At 49.7% G+C, this 13,096-nt stretch overlaps 1 protein-coding gene across 1 annotated transcript in view; it reads right to left on the bottom strand.

The window, feature by feature from the left end:
- The window catches only part of LOC101102503 (voltage-dependent R-type calcium channel subunit alpha-1E), a 342,192-nt gene extending 340,069 nt beyond the window's left edge, over positions 1–2,123 (bottom strand). Inside the window, exon 1 of the mRNA XM_042229161.2 lies at positions 1,023–2,123. Within this exon, the coding sequence (XP_042085095.2) occupies positions 1,023–1,288 (266 nt within the window). The 5' untranslated portion in view covers positions 1,289–2,123. The remainder of the gene's footprint in view (positions 1–1,022) is intronic.
- Positions 2,124–13,096: the final 10,973 nt, after the last annotated feature.

The following is a 13,096-nucleotide window of genomic DNA, read 5'->3' as shown; positions in this document are numbered from 1 at the left end:
ATATTCATAGTGAAGAACGAGGCTGTGAGATGCCTCATCAGCAGCCTGCATTGGGTGCACTTAACTAAACCTGCCAAGGAGCTCCTTTTCTGCTCGTTCACCCTAACACTGCCACCACCAGTTCTTTGTGGAGAGCAGTTCCTATGGAGCTAGAGAGAGACGGATTGCTTGCACACCTCTGGGCTCAGCTGATGCAGCCCTCCGCTGATGAATTCAGGCCCAGCAGGTCTGCCTGGATCCTGGGAATGGGGAAGGCACTCAGCTGGTCAAGCTTGAAGAGGCAGGAGAACCCAACCCGGACTAAGGAAAGGATGGGCCCTGAGGAGCTGCCCTGCCGTGACTGAGAAGAGCACCCGAACTCTGAGCTGTTGGGTTGTGTCATTAGAGACTGCCTCCTGGGACACACTCACTCATTCCTCTTCCAGCAGAACTTAAACTCAATCCCCAGCAGTTAGCTGGGTCCCAGGCCAAACGCTTGTGTTATTTATCCATTTGTCAATGTGTCTACAGCGTTTGGGCTCGGAGCTCTTGAAGCTTCTGAGCTGATAAATCCTCTCACGGAGCTTCGACTTTCCTCCAGGCAGACAGTCTTCCCAGCTGGTGGGGACAGGGGTTAAAGGGGATGGCTTCAAGGGACAGAAGGGGGGCTGAGTGTGAAAGAAAATCCTGAGATTAGAGGCAACCCATTCTATGCAGCTTGTGAAGGGACCAGGGAACCAAGAATCCAATCAAGCCCAGCCCCAAGAGAGGCAAACACCGCAACACCATGCACCCAGGGATGCTGGAGACTTTCACGGAGGAAAAGCCAGAAACCAAGTCTTACCTTGAAAAACACTAGTGCACACATCGGTTTCTACGGCACCATGCTTGCCTCTTAGATGCACCAAAGTATAGAGTGCACTTCAGCAAAGGGGCAAATCGGCACCGGGAAAGGGATGGGGGGCAAATTCCATGCTAGCTTCCCCCCTTACCCGAAGAAATGCAAAGGGGAGAGGGGAGTAATGGTGGGCAAGAAAGGATATGGCCAATCGATGAGCTTCTTGGCGTATTTCCTGACAATGTTATCTTCTCCGAAGATGAACAGGGATCTGTTGACGGTGAAACAGTTCTGCCGGACAGGAATAGGGTTGTACAAAGCCATAGTCCGCGCCCTCTGCGCTTTCGACTGCTTGTAGGCGGCCGCCGGCCCGGAGGCCGGCACGGGGGTTCCTTGTCGGTTCCTGCTCTGGTCCGAGTCTCCATCGCCCGACCCCGGCCTGCCGACCACCGCCTCCCCGAAGCGAGCCATCCTGAAGTTTAAACAGACAGAAGACACACAAAGGTGATCGTGGCCGAACACCCGCACACAGCAACAAGCAGAAAGACACACGGAGTCTCAGAGCCGCATCCAGACGGGCACGGGGACCACCGCCTCCGGGGAGCCTCGCGAGCTCTTCGGAGAGGCGGCAGCAGCAACCCCGCCGCTGTGAACTGTTGACTCTAAATGCAACCTCTGCGAAGCTCCATTCCTCAAGGAGGAAAAAAAAAGGGGGGAGCTTGGGGGTGCTCCGTTTCTGGAGACAATTTTTTTTTTTTCAAAATGCCAGTGTGTGGTGGCGTTCAGGGACTGGAGAGAAGAGGGGTGGAGTAGGCTGCTCTTCAAACATAGCTCCTCTTCTGGCAGACGCACCACCTAGTTCTGGGAGAGAGGCAGGCACCGGCCCGCTAGGTAACAGTTTGGTAATTTATTGATGGAGGTGGGGGGGGAGGGGAAAAATCAAAACAAAAGAACTTTTCAAAAAAAAAAAAAAAAAGACGGATAAGGTTACGGTGACATGCTTTATAACGCCGGCCCCTGCAAGTCCATCTAAGAAATTCCACAACCAAGACTTGGGTCTTTAAACCTGCCAGCACAGACGCATCCAAAGGTGGAGAAGGAGAGAGGGAGGGAGGGAGGAGAGCGGTATTGAGGTTCCTGCGTAAACCGCAACGCCCAAAATATCAAAATAAGAAGTCGATCCAACCGGAGAGGGACAAATGACTTCAAAGCTGCTGCGCTTGGGAGAGAAGTTGAAAAGCATCCAGAGAGCAGCGAAGCCCGAGTGCCAGCATCCTCCCGGAGCGCTCGCCGCCGCCGCCGCCGCCTCCCCGGATCAGCATGCAACAGCGATCCGCGGCTGCGCCGGGGAGAGGGCGGGAGCGAGCGGGCGGGCGGGCGAGCACTTGGGCGAGGGAGGAACAGGTTGCAGCCGAGCCCAGCGGTGGCCTGGCCCGCGAGTTGTCCAGGGACCGAACTTGCTCACTGATGACTCGGTCTTCCTCTTCCACCCCGGCAGCTCTTCCCTCGATGGAGCAGAGGAGAAGATAGGGGACGGGGAGACCGGGAAACGCGAGGAGGGGGAGAGCGAGCGGAGCGCAGAGGCGCAGCGAGGCGCGCACGGGAGCGCCCAGAGAAGCGGGGGCGGGGCCGGCGAGCGCGGGCTGGAGCCGGAAGGACCCCGGCCCACGTCGGCCGGAGGGCTCCGGGGATGCGGGGCTGGTGTGGCTCATTGATCGGTGTAGCCGGAGGAAAGGGGGCCTCCTCTGCCAAAGACAGGGCTAGAGTAGCCTCTCCCCAAGTCCTGCGGAGAGGAGACAGACCGGCGCAGCTGGCCGCGCGGCGGAGTCTCCACCGGAGAGCCGAGGCCCGGCGGAGGCGCACACGCACGCGCGCACGCTCTCGCGCCGTTAGTGCCCGCCTGGGCTGTGCCCCACGCAGTGCCCGGCGCGCGGCCGCCCGGACCTTTGCGCTCTGCGTGCCCTGCACCGGGGCCCGGTCTCCGCGTCTCCGCACCTCCCGGGCTCCGAGAGCACTGCCCTAGCATTCCCCGCGGAGAAGGCAGCACTCCTTTCTGCCCCTGTCCCCACTTAGCAGCCTGGAGGCCCGGGGAACGACGCTAGGACCTCCGGGGTCTCCGCACTCTCGGGTTGGAGCCAGCTCCGGTGGGAGCTTTTTGCATTTAGAGAGCCGCCCCCACTCTAAACGCAATCTGGGATGGCCTCTTGGGTTTGGCTCTAGGAGAGTCCTGCATTTCTGGAAAGGTGGTCTAGACACCGGGTCCCCAGTAGTGAGTTCTACTCACTAAGATTTCAAAAAGACTAAAACCACTTTTTTGAAATCTTAACAATCGGGGGATCCGCCCATCCCTACCTCTTACCCTCAAGTCAGCTCCACTGACTTCCTGGAACCCACTCCAGTAATGGAGAAAAAGTAGAATTAGTGTTTGAGACTTCAGGCCCCAGAGAAAGTTCCCCGGTTTGGCAACCACGCCCTTCCCCACGTGAGTCAGTGGTCTGATCTGAAGACAGGTATCAGCTGCCATTGCTTTGCCTGAATGCAGGGTTCCTTCCAAGTTGTTCCCACCTGAGCGGTGGAAGAGAAGGGGGTGGGGCAGAGCCCAGAGGTTGGAAATCCTGGGTGAGTGTTCCCTCGCAGATGTGAAAGGCAGTGCCTGTGTGTGAGATGACTGGTGAGAAGGGAGACGACGTGATGTCTGAGTGAGAAGCTGTGTGTGTTCCTCCGTGGGGCAGCAAGGCCATGTGGGCACTGCCGAAGGTCTGCTGTGTGAGAATGTCTCTGTGTGTGTCTTTGTGAAGGGAAAGTCTCTGGTGCTGGAAAACCCCCACCCGCGGCAGGCACTGCTCCCTTTGGGCATGGCAGGTTGACCTTTTGCTTCAGGGGAGCCCATTTTGGGTCCAATTATGATTTGAGGGGAGCCAGCTCTAATTAGTATTTTGCTTTCCTTACTGCCTTACTCTGTCCGTCTACCTACCTTAATTGGAGGGTCCTTTTCTGTCTGAACACCGAGTCAGAGTGAAAGGGAAGGTGGTACTATGAACCCAAAGCCCCATCAGCTGTCAGTTGTTTCCACCCAGTCACAAGTGACTCTCTCAATAGCTCTGTAAACTACAGAGGGTTAGAAAAGGCTCTCAGAGAAGACCAAATCCATGCTTTCAGAGGTAGGACCGTAACCCATAGCACAAAATTCATCCAAATCACTGGACAAATATTTTTAAGCCCAAGGCATTGTTTCAGGAACTGAGCACACAGTCCTGAACAAAATTGTGTTCAGCCTTGTTAAGCCGTGTCGGACTCTTTACAACCCCACAGACTGCAGCACACCAGGCTTCCCCGTCCTTCACTATCTCCTGGAGTTTGCTTAAACTCATATCCACTGAGTCGGTGATGCCATCCAACCGTCTCATCCTCTGTCGCCCCCTTCTCCTCCTGCCCTCAATCTTTCCCAGGTTCAGAGTCTTTTCCAGTGAGTTGGCCCTTCCCATCAGGTGGCCAAAGTATTGGGCAAAATAGATGATGACAAAAATAAAGCATCTGCTTCTGTGATTAAATTGTGCAACCTTACTGGCTGGAATGCATGATGGATCTCATTCTCATGCTGCAATATCACCCCCTTTGCTCCTTGTCCTGGCCTTTAAAGGCTGGAAGGTGGCATGCCTGATTGTTAATGCTCAGAGAAGCAAGGCTCACCAACATATTACTTCCAGGAAGAGGTTTTGGGAAGACTAGGAACCCTTGACTTGTGTCTTCAATGTCGCCCATACAGCAGAGATCCAAATTCCTTTGCTCTCTCTACAGTGTCCTCTGTGCTCTGTGGCTATTATAATTCATTAGGGACCTAGAATTCCCACTGCTGCTGCTGCTAAGTCGCTTCAGTTGTGTCCGACTCTGTGCGACCCCATCCCTGGGATCCTCCAGGCAAGAACACTGGAGTGGGTTGCCATTTCCTTCTCCAATGCATGAAAGTGAAAAGTGAAAGTGAAGTCACCCAGTCGTGTCCAACTCTTAGCGACCCCATGGACTGCAGCCTATCAGGCTCCTCCATCCATGAGATTTTCCAGGCAACAGTACTAGAGTGGGTTGCCATTGCCTTCTCTGAGAATTCCCACGGCAGGATATTATTCACAGAAATGTGAGGGGCTCCTGGAGTTGAGGCTTCCTTCCCACCTTCCATCGTCAGAGGAGGCACGAATCACAAATGTATGGTTGGGGATGATGTAAAGTCTGCCAGGGAGCAGGAGTGCCTCTGTAGGGGGGTTAAAACTGCGACTTCCTGGAGGGTGCAGCCCAGGAGCACAGAGGCGAATATGATGGCGTGAATCGCTTTCAGAATGTACTTGACCTAAGGACAGTAATGCTGGGAGGAAGGTACTCTCTCATATTCACCCCACCTGGCTTCACAGCTCTTGAGCCCTCTGAGATCTGTGGACTGCTTTCATGCTCTCCCATGCCTCCATTCTCCCAGCCCTCAGATGGCTGAATAATAGTTTATATGTCCTTAATAATTTTCCATTTATATAAACCGCACTCCAAACCTCTGAGGTCAGCCTGGCAAACATGTGTTATGACCCTGATTTGGTGGACAAATCAGAGTTTCATAAATGTTAAGTAGTTTGTCCACATCTAATGAGAGGCAAAGCTGAGACTTAATAACAGCTCTTCTGACTTTCGCTTGATGGTTCTTTCTAATATTCAGGCTAATTTCTTCTGGGCAGTAATAGTGTAGTTCCAAACTGTCCACCATCAAGAGAAGAAACTATACAGTCACGCTAAGCCTATGGGAATACTGTGCTTACCATCCTCAAATTGAATCTGATCAGTGGCCAAATGCTCCTGGGACTATGCTGGGAAGATGCTTAACTGGGAACACATCTACTGCCCTCAAGATCTGGGAGGATCCTTAGGGGAAAAAAAAAACATACACACCTGAGATTAGGTCACTGCCATAATGCTCTTTGTAAGGGAACTTGGTGGGCATTCTCCTTCCTGTGTCCCTAGTTCCACTGTCCTCTTAAAGAGACCACAAATGGAAATGGAAAAGATCAGCCATTGGTCATAACTCAGATTGGAAACTGGTTTCCTAAAATCCCTTTCCAGCTCCGGAGGGCTATTAGCCATATTTTTGTGTTGTTAGAGCACCATCTACCGGTCATATGTGAGCACATCGCTGTGATCTCAGATACTTGGCCACCTCACACCTCATACCTTAGGGCCAAGACATTCCTAAAGAGGTGACCTCTGCTCACCAGACCTCTATTCCCCTGTCGTACTTTCTTGAAGCCCAAGCCCGAAATTTTACCATCAATGCAACCAGGCATCTCTTGGTACTTGAAACGTGCAGCCCCCCACACTGGACATAGGGGTATGAGGTCAAAACACACACGCACGTGAGCTGACAGTGCAGCCAAAAGGTCTACATGTATTTTCTGCACAAAGTGACCTGCAAACTATAAACCCAAAAGGATCTAAGAAAGCAAGTGAAAACCTTTCCTAGCGTATAAATCCAATGCAGACAGTAACCCTAACCCCTCAGCCCCTCTGCTCCAATGCACCATTCAGAGTGCAAGCAGAAGAGGAGTTACCTGGTAGAGGGTCCCTCCAGCTTCCCTGGAAAGGAAGGCGACAAGGAGGCCACACTCCTCCTGAACCAGGCAGGCCATGGGAGTTTGTACCAAGATGGAGAGACACAAGTGGCAAGGATAGAAAAGCACTTAGCATCTTTCCCTCATTCATAAAGCTCTTCCCGGATCCGTCAGGCCTTGGGCCATCTTCACGGGAGATTTCAGCCCATCACTGAGGAGTCTGCAAACCTTGCCTCATCCAAAAGGACTGGTCCCTCCCATCAGCCCCACCCTCCTCTCCACTCCCAGTTCTATCCAGATAGCTTATGCTTGCTTAAGTGATCAGAGCCCCTTTTGTTCTATTTTTCCCCTGCTGAGCCTTTCCAAGAAATAGACTCTTATGCAAAGCAGTGCTCTAAGGAACATAATGCAGAGAGGATTTGGGAGTGGGTTTTAAGAAAAAAGTTGGCAGGAGACCATGTGCAAATTCACAGCAGAGCATTATGGCGATGTAGACATCTTGGGAATCTGGTGGCTTCCACAATACCTTACAGCCCTGACTTGGGTAAAAACATAACTTCACATCCTTATGTAATGCCTGTGCCTAGAACCAGCATTTCTCAAACCTGTGCCCGAGAAACCCACAGCACCAACACTCTATCAACTAACTATAGATGTGCAAATTTTGCTAAATGTTTTTTAAACCATTCATTTATGACAACTCAATATTTCCTGGGTGCCAACCGTGGTGATATTATCTCACTGCATCTTTGCTGCACGACTGTGAGACACTATTATCTGCGGTCCAGAGCTTCAGGGATGTGCCCAAGTGCACAGAGAGAAGAAACAGAGGTGCAGCTCCTGATAATAAGGTCAGAATTCCTTACAATGCACAACCATTCTTAACACACTGCATGTCAGGATAATGTTTTCCTTGCTTAAGAGTCCGGTCATAGGTATGATCTTTGACTTTGGAGAATAAGCCATGGCCTTGAGCCAGAGAGTCTCACTGAGGGTTAAATTTCCAAGAATACCCATCGCCTGTTCCATAGGGATGTTACGAAGTTAGCTAAGCTCTTAGATCAGTACCTGGCACACAATAGGTGCTATATATGTATTTGTTAAATACACTTCAGCTATGGTAGCTGTGACCACCGTACACACAGCAAACACTGTACATCTGGCTGTTTTTTCTGCTTCTAAAAGCAGACTTCAGAAGCACAGCCCAGTGGTGTGTCTGTGGTGTGTGCAGAGTAGGCAGAGGCACCAAGAAATGTGCCTGAAATTTGGTCAGAAAGACCATGAGGGAAAAAGAGAAAAGAAAGCAAAAGATGAGAGACCAGAGTCTAAAGAGCCCAAAGGCCTTGATACCTGGGAAAAGGTGCCTCCTTAATTCATAAGCCCATGGAACAAATAAGTATTAACCCCTTTTAATGTGCCAGGCATTATTCTCAGGGATTCTGAGGCTCAAGGGAAAATTAGACACATTCATGGCCCCTAAGAGCTTACAGTTTCAAAGAGGAAACTCCTCTTCTCCTTATGAAGAACACTGATAGCAGTCAGCACAGGTCGGGGAAGACCCAAGAAGGGAGACATTCCCTCAGGCTGGAGGCAGCTCGGGGTGGGGGGGGGGGGGGGGGGGGGGGGGGGGGGGAGAAGAATCATCAGGGCACTGGGGGCCCAGAAGCCTTGGGGAACAGGACGGCCTGAGCTGGGGTGTGGTGATGAACAATAGGGAATTCCTGAACCAGTCAGCGCTTCATTCTCTTTCCATGCATCTAGGATCACAAAGAGTCTAGCATTACCACTTCAATCCTTTTGTTTCCATAAGACGAGTCACTTTTCAGCCCAAACAAAAGTCAACCTTAAGAGAAATTAATCCCCTGGTGGCTCAGATGATAAGGAATCTGCCCTCAATATGGGAGACCCACGTTCAATCCCTAGATTGGGAAGATCCCTTGGAGTAGGGAGTGGCTACCCACTCCAGTATTCTTGTCTGGAGAACTTCATGGACAGAGCAGCTTGGCAGGCTACAGCCATGGGGTCACAAAGAGTCAGATACTAAGCACTATCCCTTGGGTTTCTCCAATGGCTCAATGGGTAGGCAATCCACCTACAATGCAGGAGACACAGGAGATGCAGGTTCGATCCCTGGGTAGGGAAGATCCCTTGGAGAAGGACATGACAACATATTGAGTAAGTATTCTTGCCTGGAGAATCCCATGGACTAAGGGGCCTGGGGGCTACAGTCCAAAGGGTCACAGAGTCGGACACAACTGACTAATCACGCACCACGCATGCACCATCTATTGGGAAAGTCAGTTTGGAGGTCCAGTGTCTAGCCCCAGACAACCAAGGATGCCTGCCCCATCACCTCAGCACCTGCCGTCAGTGTCTAGTCCGGCTGCCCAGTCAAGATAGAAGGCAGTAGGACCACTCCACAGAGCTCCAGCTCCGACTGACAGGAATGAGCTGAGGGTGCATCGCCATTTTACATCACTGTTGTAAGAACAACAGACAGAAACATGCCTATCCGTCCACGCCCTTGGCCTCTTGACTCAGAAAATAAAATACAGCCCACACACATTGCAGAGCTCACTAAGCCTGGTGGGCTCGGGCTGATTCATTCATTCAGCAAACAGAAAATGAGTGCCTTTCGCATGTCAGGTGTGGTGTTGGGCACTGGAGTCAAGGGGACAGTGAGGAGGCTGAGAGGGTGCCAGGCTGCATCCTGCATTGACCAGCCAGTCTTGACCCACTCACTCCCCACATTTCACTCTTGAAGACGATATCCAACAAGGAAAGGGGCTCACAGCCCAGGGATAGCCTAGGGGAGCTCTGACCGCCCAGAGAAGAGAACGCGTGCCTATCCCACCCACCAGGCTTGCCTCTCACAGGACTCTGGGTTGGAATCATCACAGATTAAGCCACCACCTGTCCATCACCACACCCTTTCTCTCCCACTCTCTCCTCCGCTGAGCAGCTGCTTACACCCACCTGGTATAAAATAATCAGAGTGAATAAGGCATTCCCATATGATATGGACTTGAGGCCAGCTTTGAAACGTGCATCCAGGCAGACCAGGCTGGCTCTGTCCCCTTACAAGCCCCCGGAAACAGTACAAAGACCCCAATGACCTCGTGTGGTCCTTGTTCTCCCCTCCTTCTCCTTGACCACGCTAGGGTCTGACACCACTGACCTCCTCTCGTCCCTCGCTTAGCATCTCAGTTTCCACTCGGCCCACCTATTCCTCTTCCTCCTCTCCCTTTTTCAGGGCAGGCCCTCATGGATCTGCCCTCAGCCTCCTGACCTCATCCCTCTGACTCCTCTCCCTTTGGGGTCACGTCCTTACCCACAGCTTCAGCTACCCCTCTATTTCCCCATCCAGCCTCTGTCCTATAACGTTCACCTCATTTCCATATGCAAATACACAATTAAGCAATGGGTATCTCCAGGCGCACTGGGCTATCCATCGTCATCTCAATGCATTTAAAAGTGAATTCATTATAATTCCTTCGAAGCAAGTCCCCCCTCCAAAAATTACATCTTCTACCAGGTGACATGATTCTCCCTGTCAATCACTTGACTGCAGCGATAGGTCCTCAATTCCTAAAACAGGACCAAACTCCTTAGCCTGACAAGTCAAGACAATCTGAATCCATACCTTGCCAACACCATCTCCCATGTTCCAGAGTATTGACATAGTTTTAAAACTTTAAAACTCTTGCTCACAGCACCTGCTTCAGACTGACCCAAGGACAGTCTTCTTTTCTGCTTCTCTGACTCCTACGTATCCTTCCAGGTGTGTGGTGGTGGTGGTGGTTTAGTCACTAAGTCGTGTCCAATTCTTGCGATCCATGGACTGTAGCCTGCCAGGCTCCTCTGTCCATGGGATTCTCCAGGCAAGAGTACTGGAGTGAGTTGCCATTTACTTCTCCAGGTGTGTGGTTCAGTTCAATTCTGCCTTTTCCATGAAGCCTTCCATAACCTCTCCAACTCTAGGGAGCCTTCTGTCACCTCTTGAATTCAATCTATGATCTCTACCTCCTGCAAACTCATAAAACTTTTGTATCACTCATGGATAGTAACGTGTTTACTCACTGTCATTGTTGCCATGGATATAAGTTCACCAGTACATTTCTATTTAATTTTACAGTTAGATATGCTGTGTCTCCTCCACTGTAGTATAAGCTTCTTAAATGCAGAAGACATATCTTCCCCTTATTACCTGGTGTGCCTGCATCATTCTCCATGCTTGTGTGCATGCTAAGTCGATTGAGTCATGTCTGCCTCTTTACAATCCTATGGACTGTAGCCTGCCAGGCTCCTCTGTCCAAGGGATTGTCCAGGTAAGAATACTGGAGTGGGTTGCCATGCCCTCCTCCAGCGGATCTTCCCAATCCAGGGATCGAACCCACACCTCTTACATCTCCTGCATTGGCAGGCGGGTTCTTACCACTAGCACCACCTGGGAAGCCTTTACTTTAGCAGGCCTTTACTAAATACATAGTCAATGAATGAATGATTGAATCTCCTGCAACTCTTTTTGGTGAAAAAGAGCTTTGGCATCAACCAGGTAGCTGGTCCCTGTCTGAGGGACTGCCCTTCTCCTAATACATTCTGCCACTGAGTCTGTTGTCAAGTATTTCCAATTGTTCCTCCTGGGTTGAGTGTTCATTCTCACCTTAATAAGGAAGCATGCTTAGCGCTCATGTAGGAGATCAGGTGATTCTAATTCAGGGGGAGCTTTTCTAACACAATAACAACCTCACCCTCATTTTATCCATCATAAATTATAGGGTTCATTCCCCTATGAGGAACAGCTCCTGTTCTTTAAAAACATAATTGAATTAAGATTTGGGATATCAGTTATTTAAAGAGACATCTAGATCTCGACACAGAGAATATTTTCAGTTCCCTTTTCACAGAACATAAAACAAAGAATAAAATTCTGCTTTAAAAAAATTAACTACAGTCTTAATCGGTTCTCTCTCTTCTCTCTACAAAAAGAGGCAAATGTCATCATCATACCTCTTTCCCTTATGAAGAACTGCATGTGAAAGAGATATGCCACTTTTGATTGTATGCAGATACATGTACTAGCTTCTGATCTGATCTCAAGTTCTGCCAGGCCGTGTCCAAACATACACAAGGGATCTTCCTATGCTGTTGAGAACTTTCAAACAGGCTTAACACAGTACAATCAAAGATGAAGAATTATAAGCTTTTTTGAAGTTTGCTAAATACTCATAATGTGTCATTTAAAAATGGGAAAGGTGGAAATGTAATTCTCAATCCAAACAGAGAATTTATGAAATACTTCTAATATCCTCAATAAGCCAGTCCTTTGGACACACGCATAGACATACTACACAGCCCTTTCCATTAAAGACTTTTTGTGGGGTTTTTTTTCTTCACATAATCCCCCATCATTCAGTCACATTCTTCAAAGAAACTGTGCCAGATGTAAAGTAGTCATGTATTAATTTAATCACCCAAAGCTTCCTATCATGCATGCTGTTTTCCCTTTGTTAAAATAATCTATATTTTCCAATGTCATAATTTCATATTGCAGATTCCAGAACTATAAAAAACAAAGAAAAAAATAGACATACATCAAGCAAACAAAGAATAATTACAAAGAAAAGTACTAATTAATGGGCTTCCGGTTCAAGATAGCAGCGTAGAAGGACATGAGCTCATCTCCTGTGAAAGCACCAAAATCACAACTAGTTGTTGAACAACCATTGACAGGAGATGCTGGAACCCACCAATGTCCAAAGACAAAGCAGAAGCTACAGTGAGGCAGTAAGAGGGGCACAAACACAATCAAATCAAATCCCATAGCCATGGGAGAGAACAATAATACCACACACTGGAGAACAATACCACCAAAGAAATTCTTCTCTTGTTGTGAAGGTTCTGAGCCTCACATCAGGCTTCCGATCCTGGGGATATAGCAAAAGGACGAGGAATCCCCAGAAAACCTGACTGGGAAGGCCAGCGGGATTTGATTACAAGATTTCCACAAGACTGAGGGAAATTGATTCTACTGTTGGAAGGCACAAACAAAATTGTGCACACACCAAGACCCAGGGTAAAGGAGCAGTGACCCCACAGGAGACGGAACCATACCTACCTGCTAGTGTTGGGGGGTCATCTGTGTAGGTGTGGGTTGACAGTGGCTCACCCCGGGGACGGGGGCACTGGCAACAGCAGTCCTGGACAGTCTCCTTGGCACAAGTCCCCCTGGAGGTCACCATTAACCCTACCTTAGAGCCCACTGACCCCAGGGCTGGGTCACCTCAGGACAAGCAACTAGTGGGGAGGGAGTGCAACCCCACCCATCAGTACATAATTGGACTACAGCTTTACTGAGCAAGCCCTGTCCACCAGAGCAAGACCCAGTTTTTCCCACAGCCAATTCCCCCCATCAAGAAGCTTACACAAGCCTTAGCCTCATCCACCAAAAGGCAGACAGAAGTAAGAAGAACCACAATTTTGCAGCAGCTAAAACGAAAACCACATTACAGAAAGCTCATCAGAATGAGAAAGCAGAAACTTATGTCCCAATGAAGGGACAAGATGAAACCCCCCAAAAACAACTAAATGAAGTGGAGATAGGCAACCTTCCAAAAAAAGAATTCAGAATAATGATAGTGAAGATGATCCAGGATCTCAGAAACAGAATGGAGAAGATGCAAGAAATGTTTTCTGA

The sequence above is a fragment of the Ovis aries genome, chromosome 12 (genome assembly GCF_016772045.2).
Source record: "Ovis aries strain OAR_USU_Benz2616 breed Rambouillet chromosome 12, ARS-UI_Ramb_v3.0, whole genome shotgun sequence".
Lineage (NCBI taxonomy): Eukaryota > Metazoa > Chordata > Mammalia > Artiodactyla > Bovidae > Ovis > Ovis aries.
The sequence above is the reverse complement of the archived record's forward strand: the minus strand, read 5'-3'. Positions and strand labels throughout refer to the sequence as shown.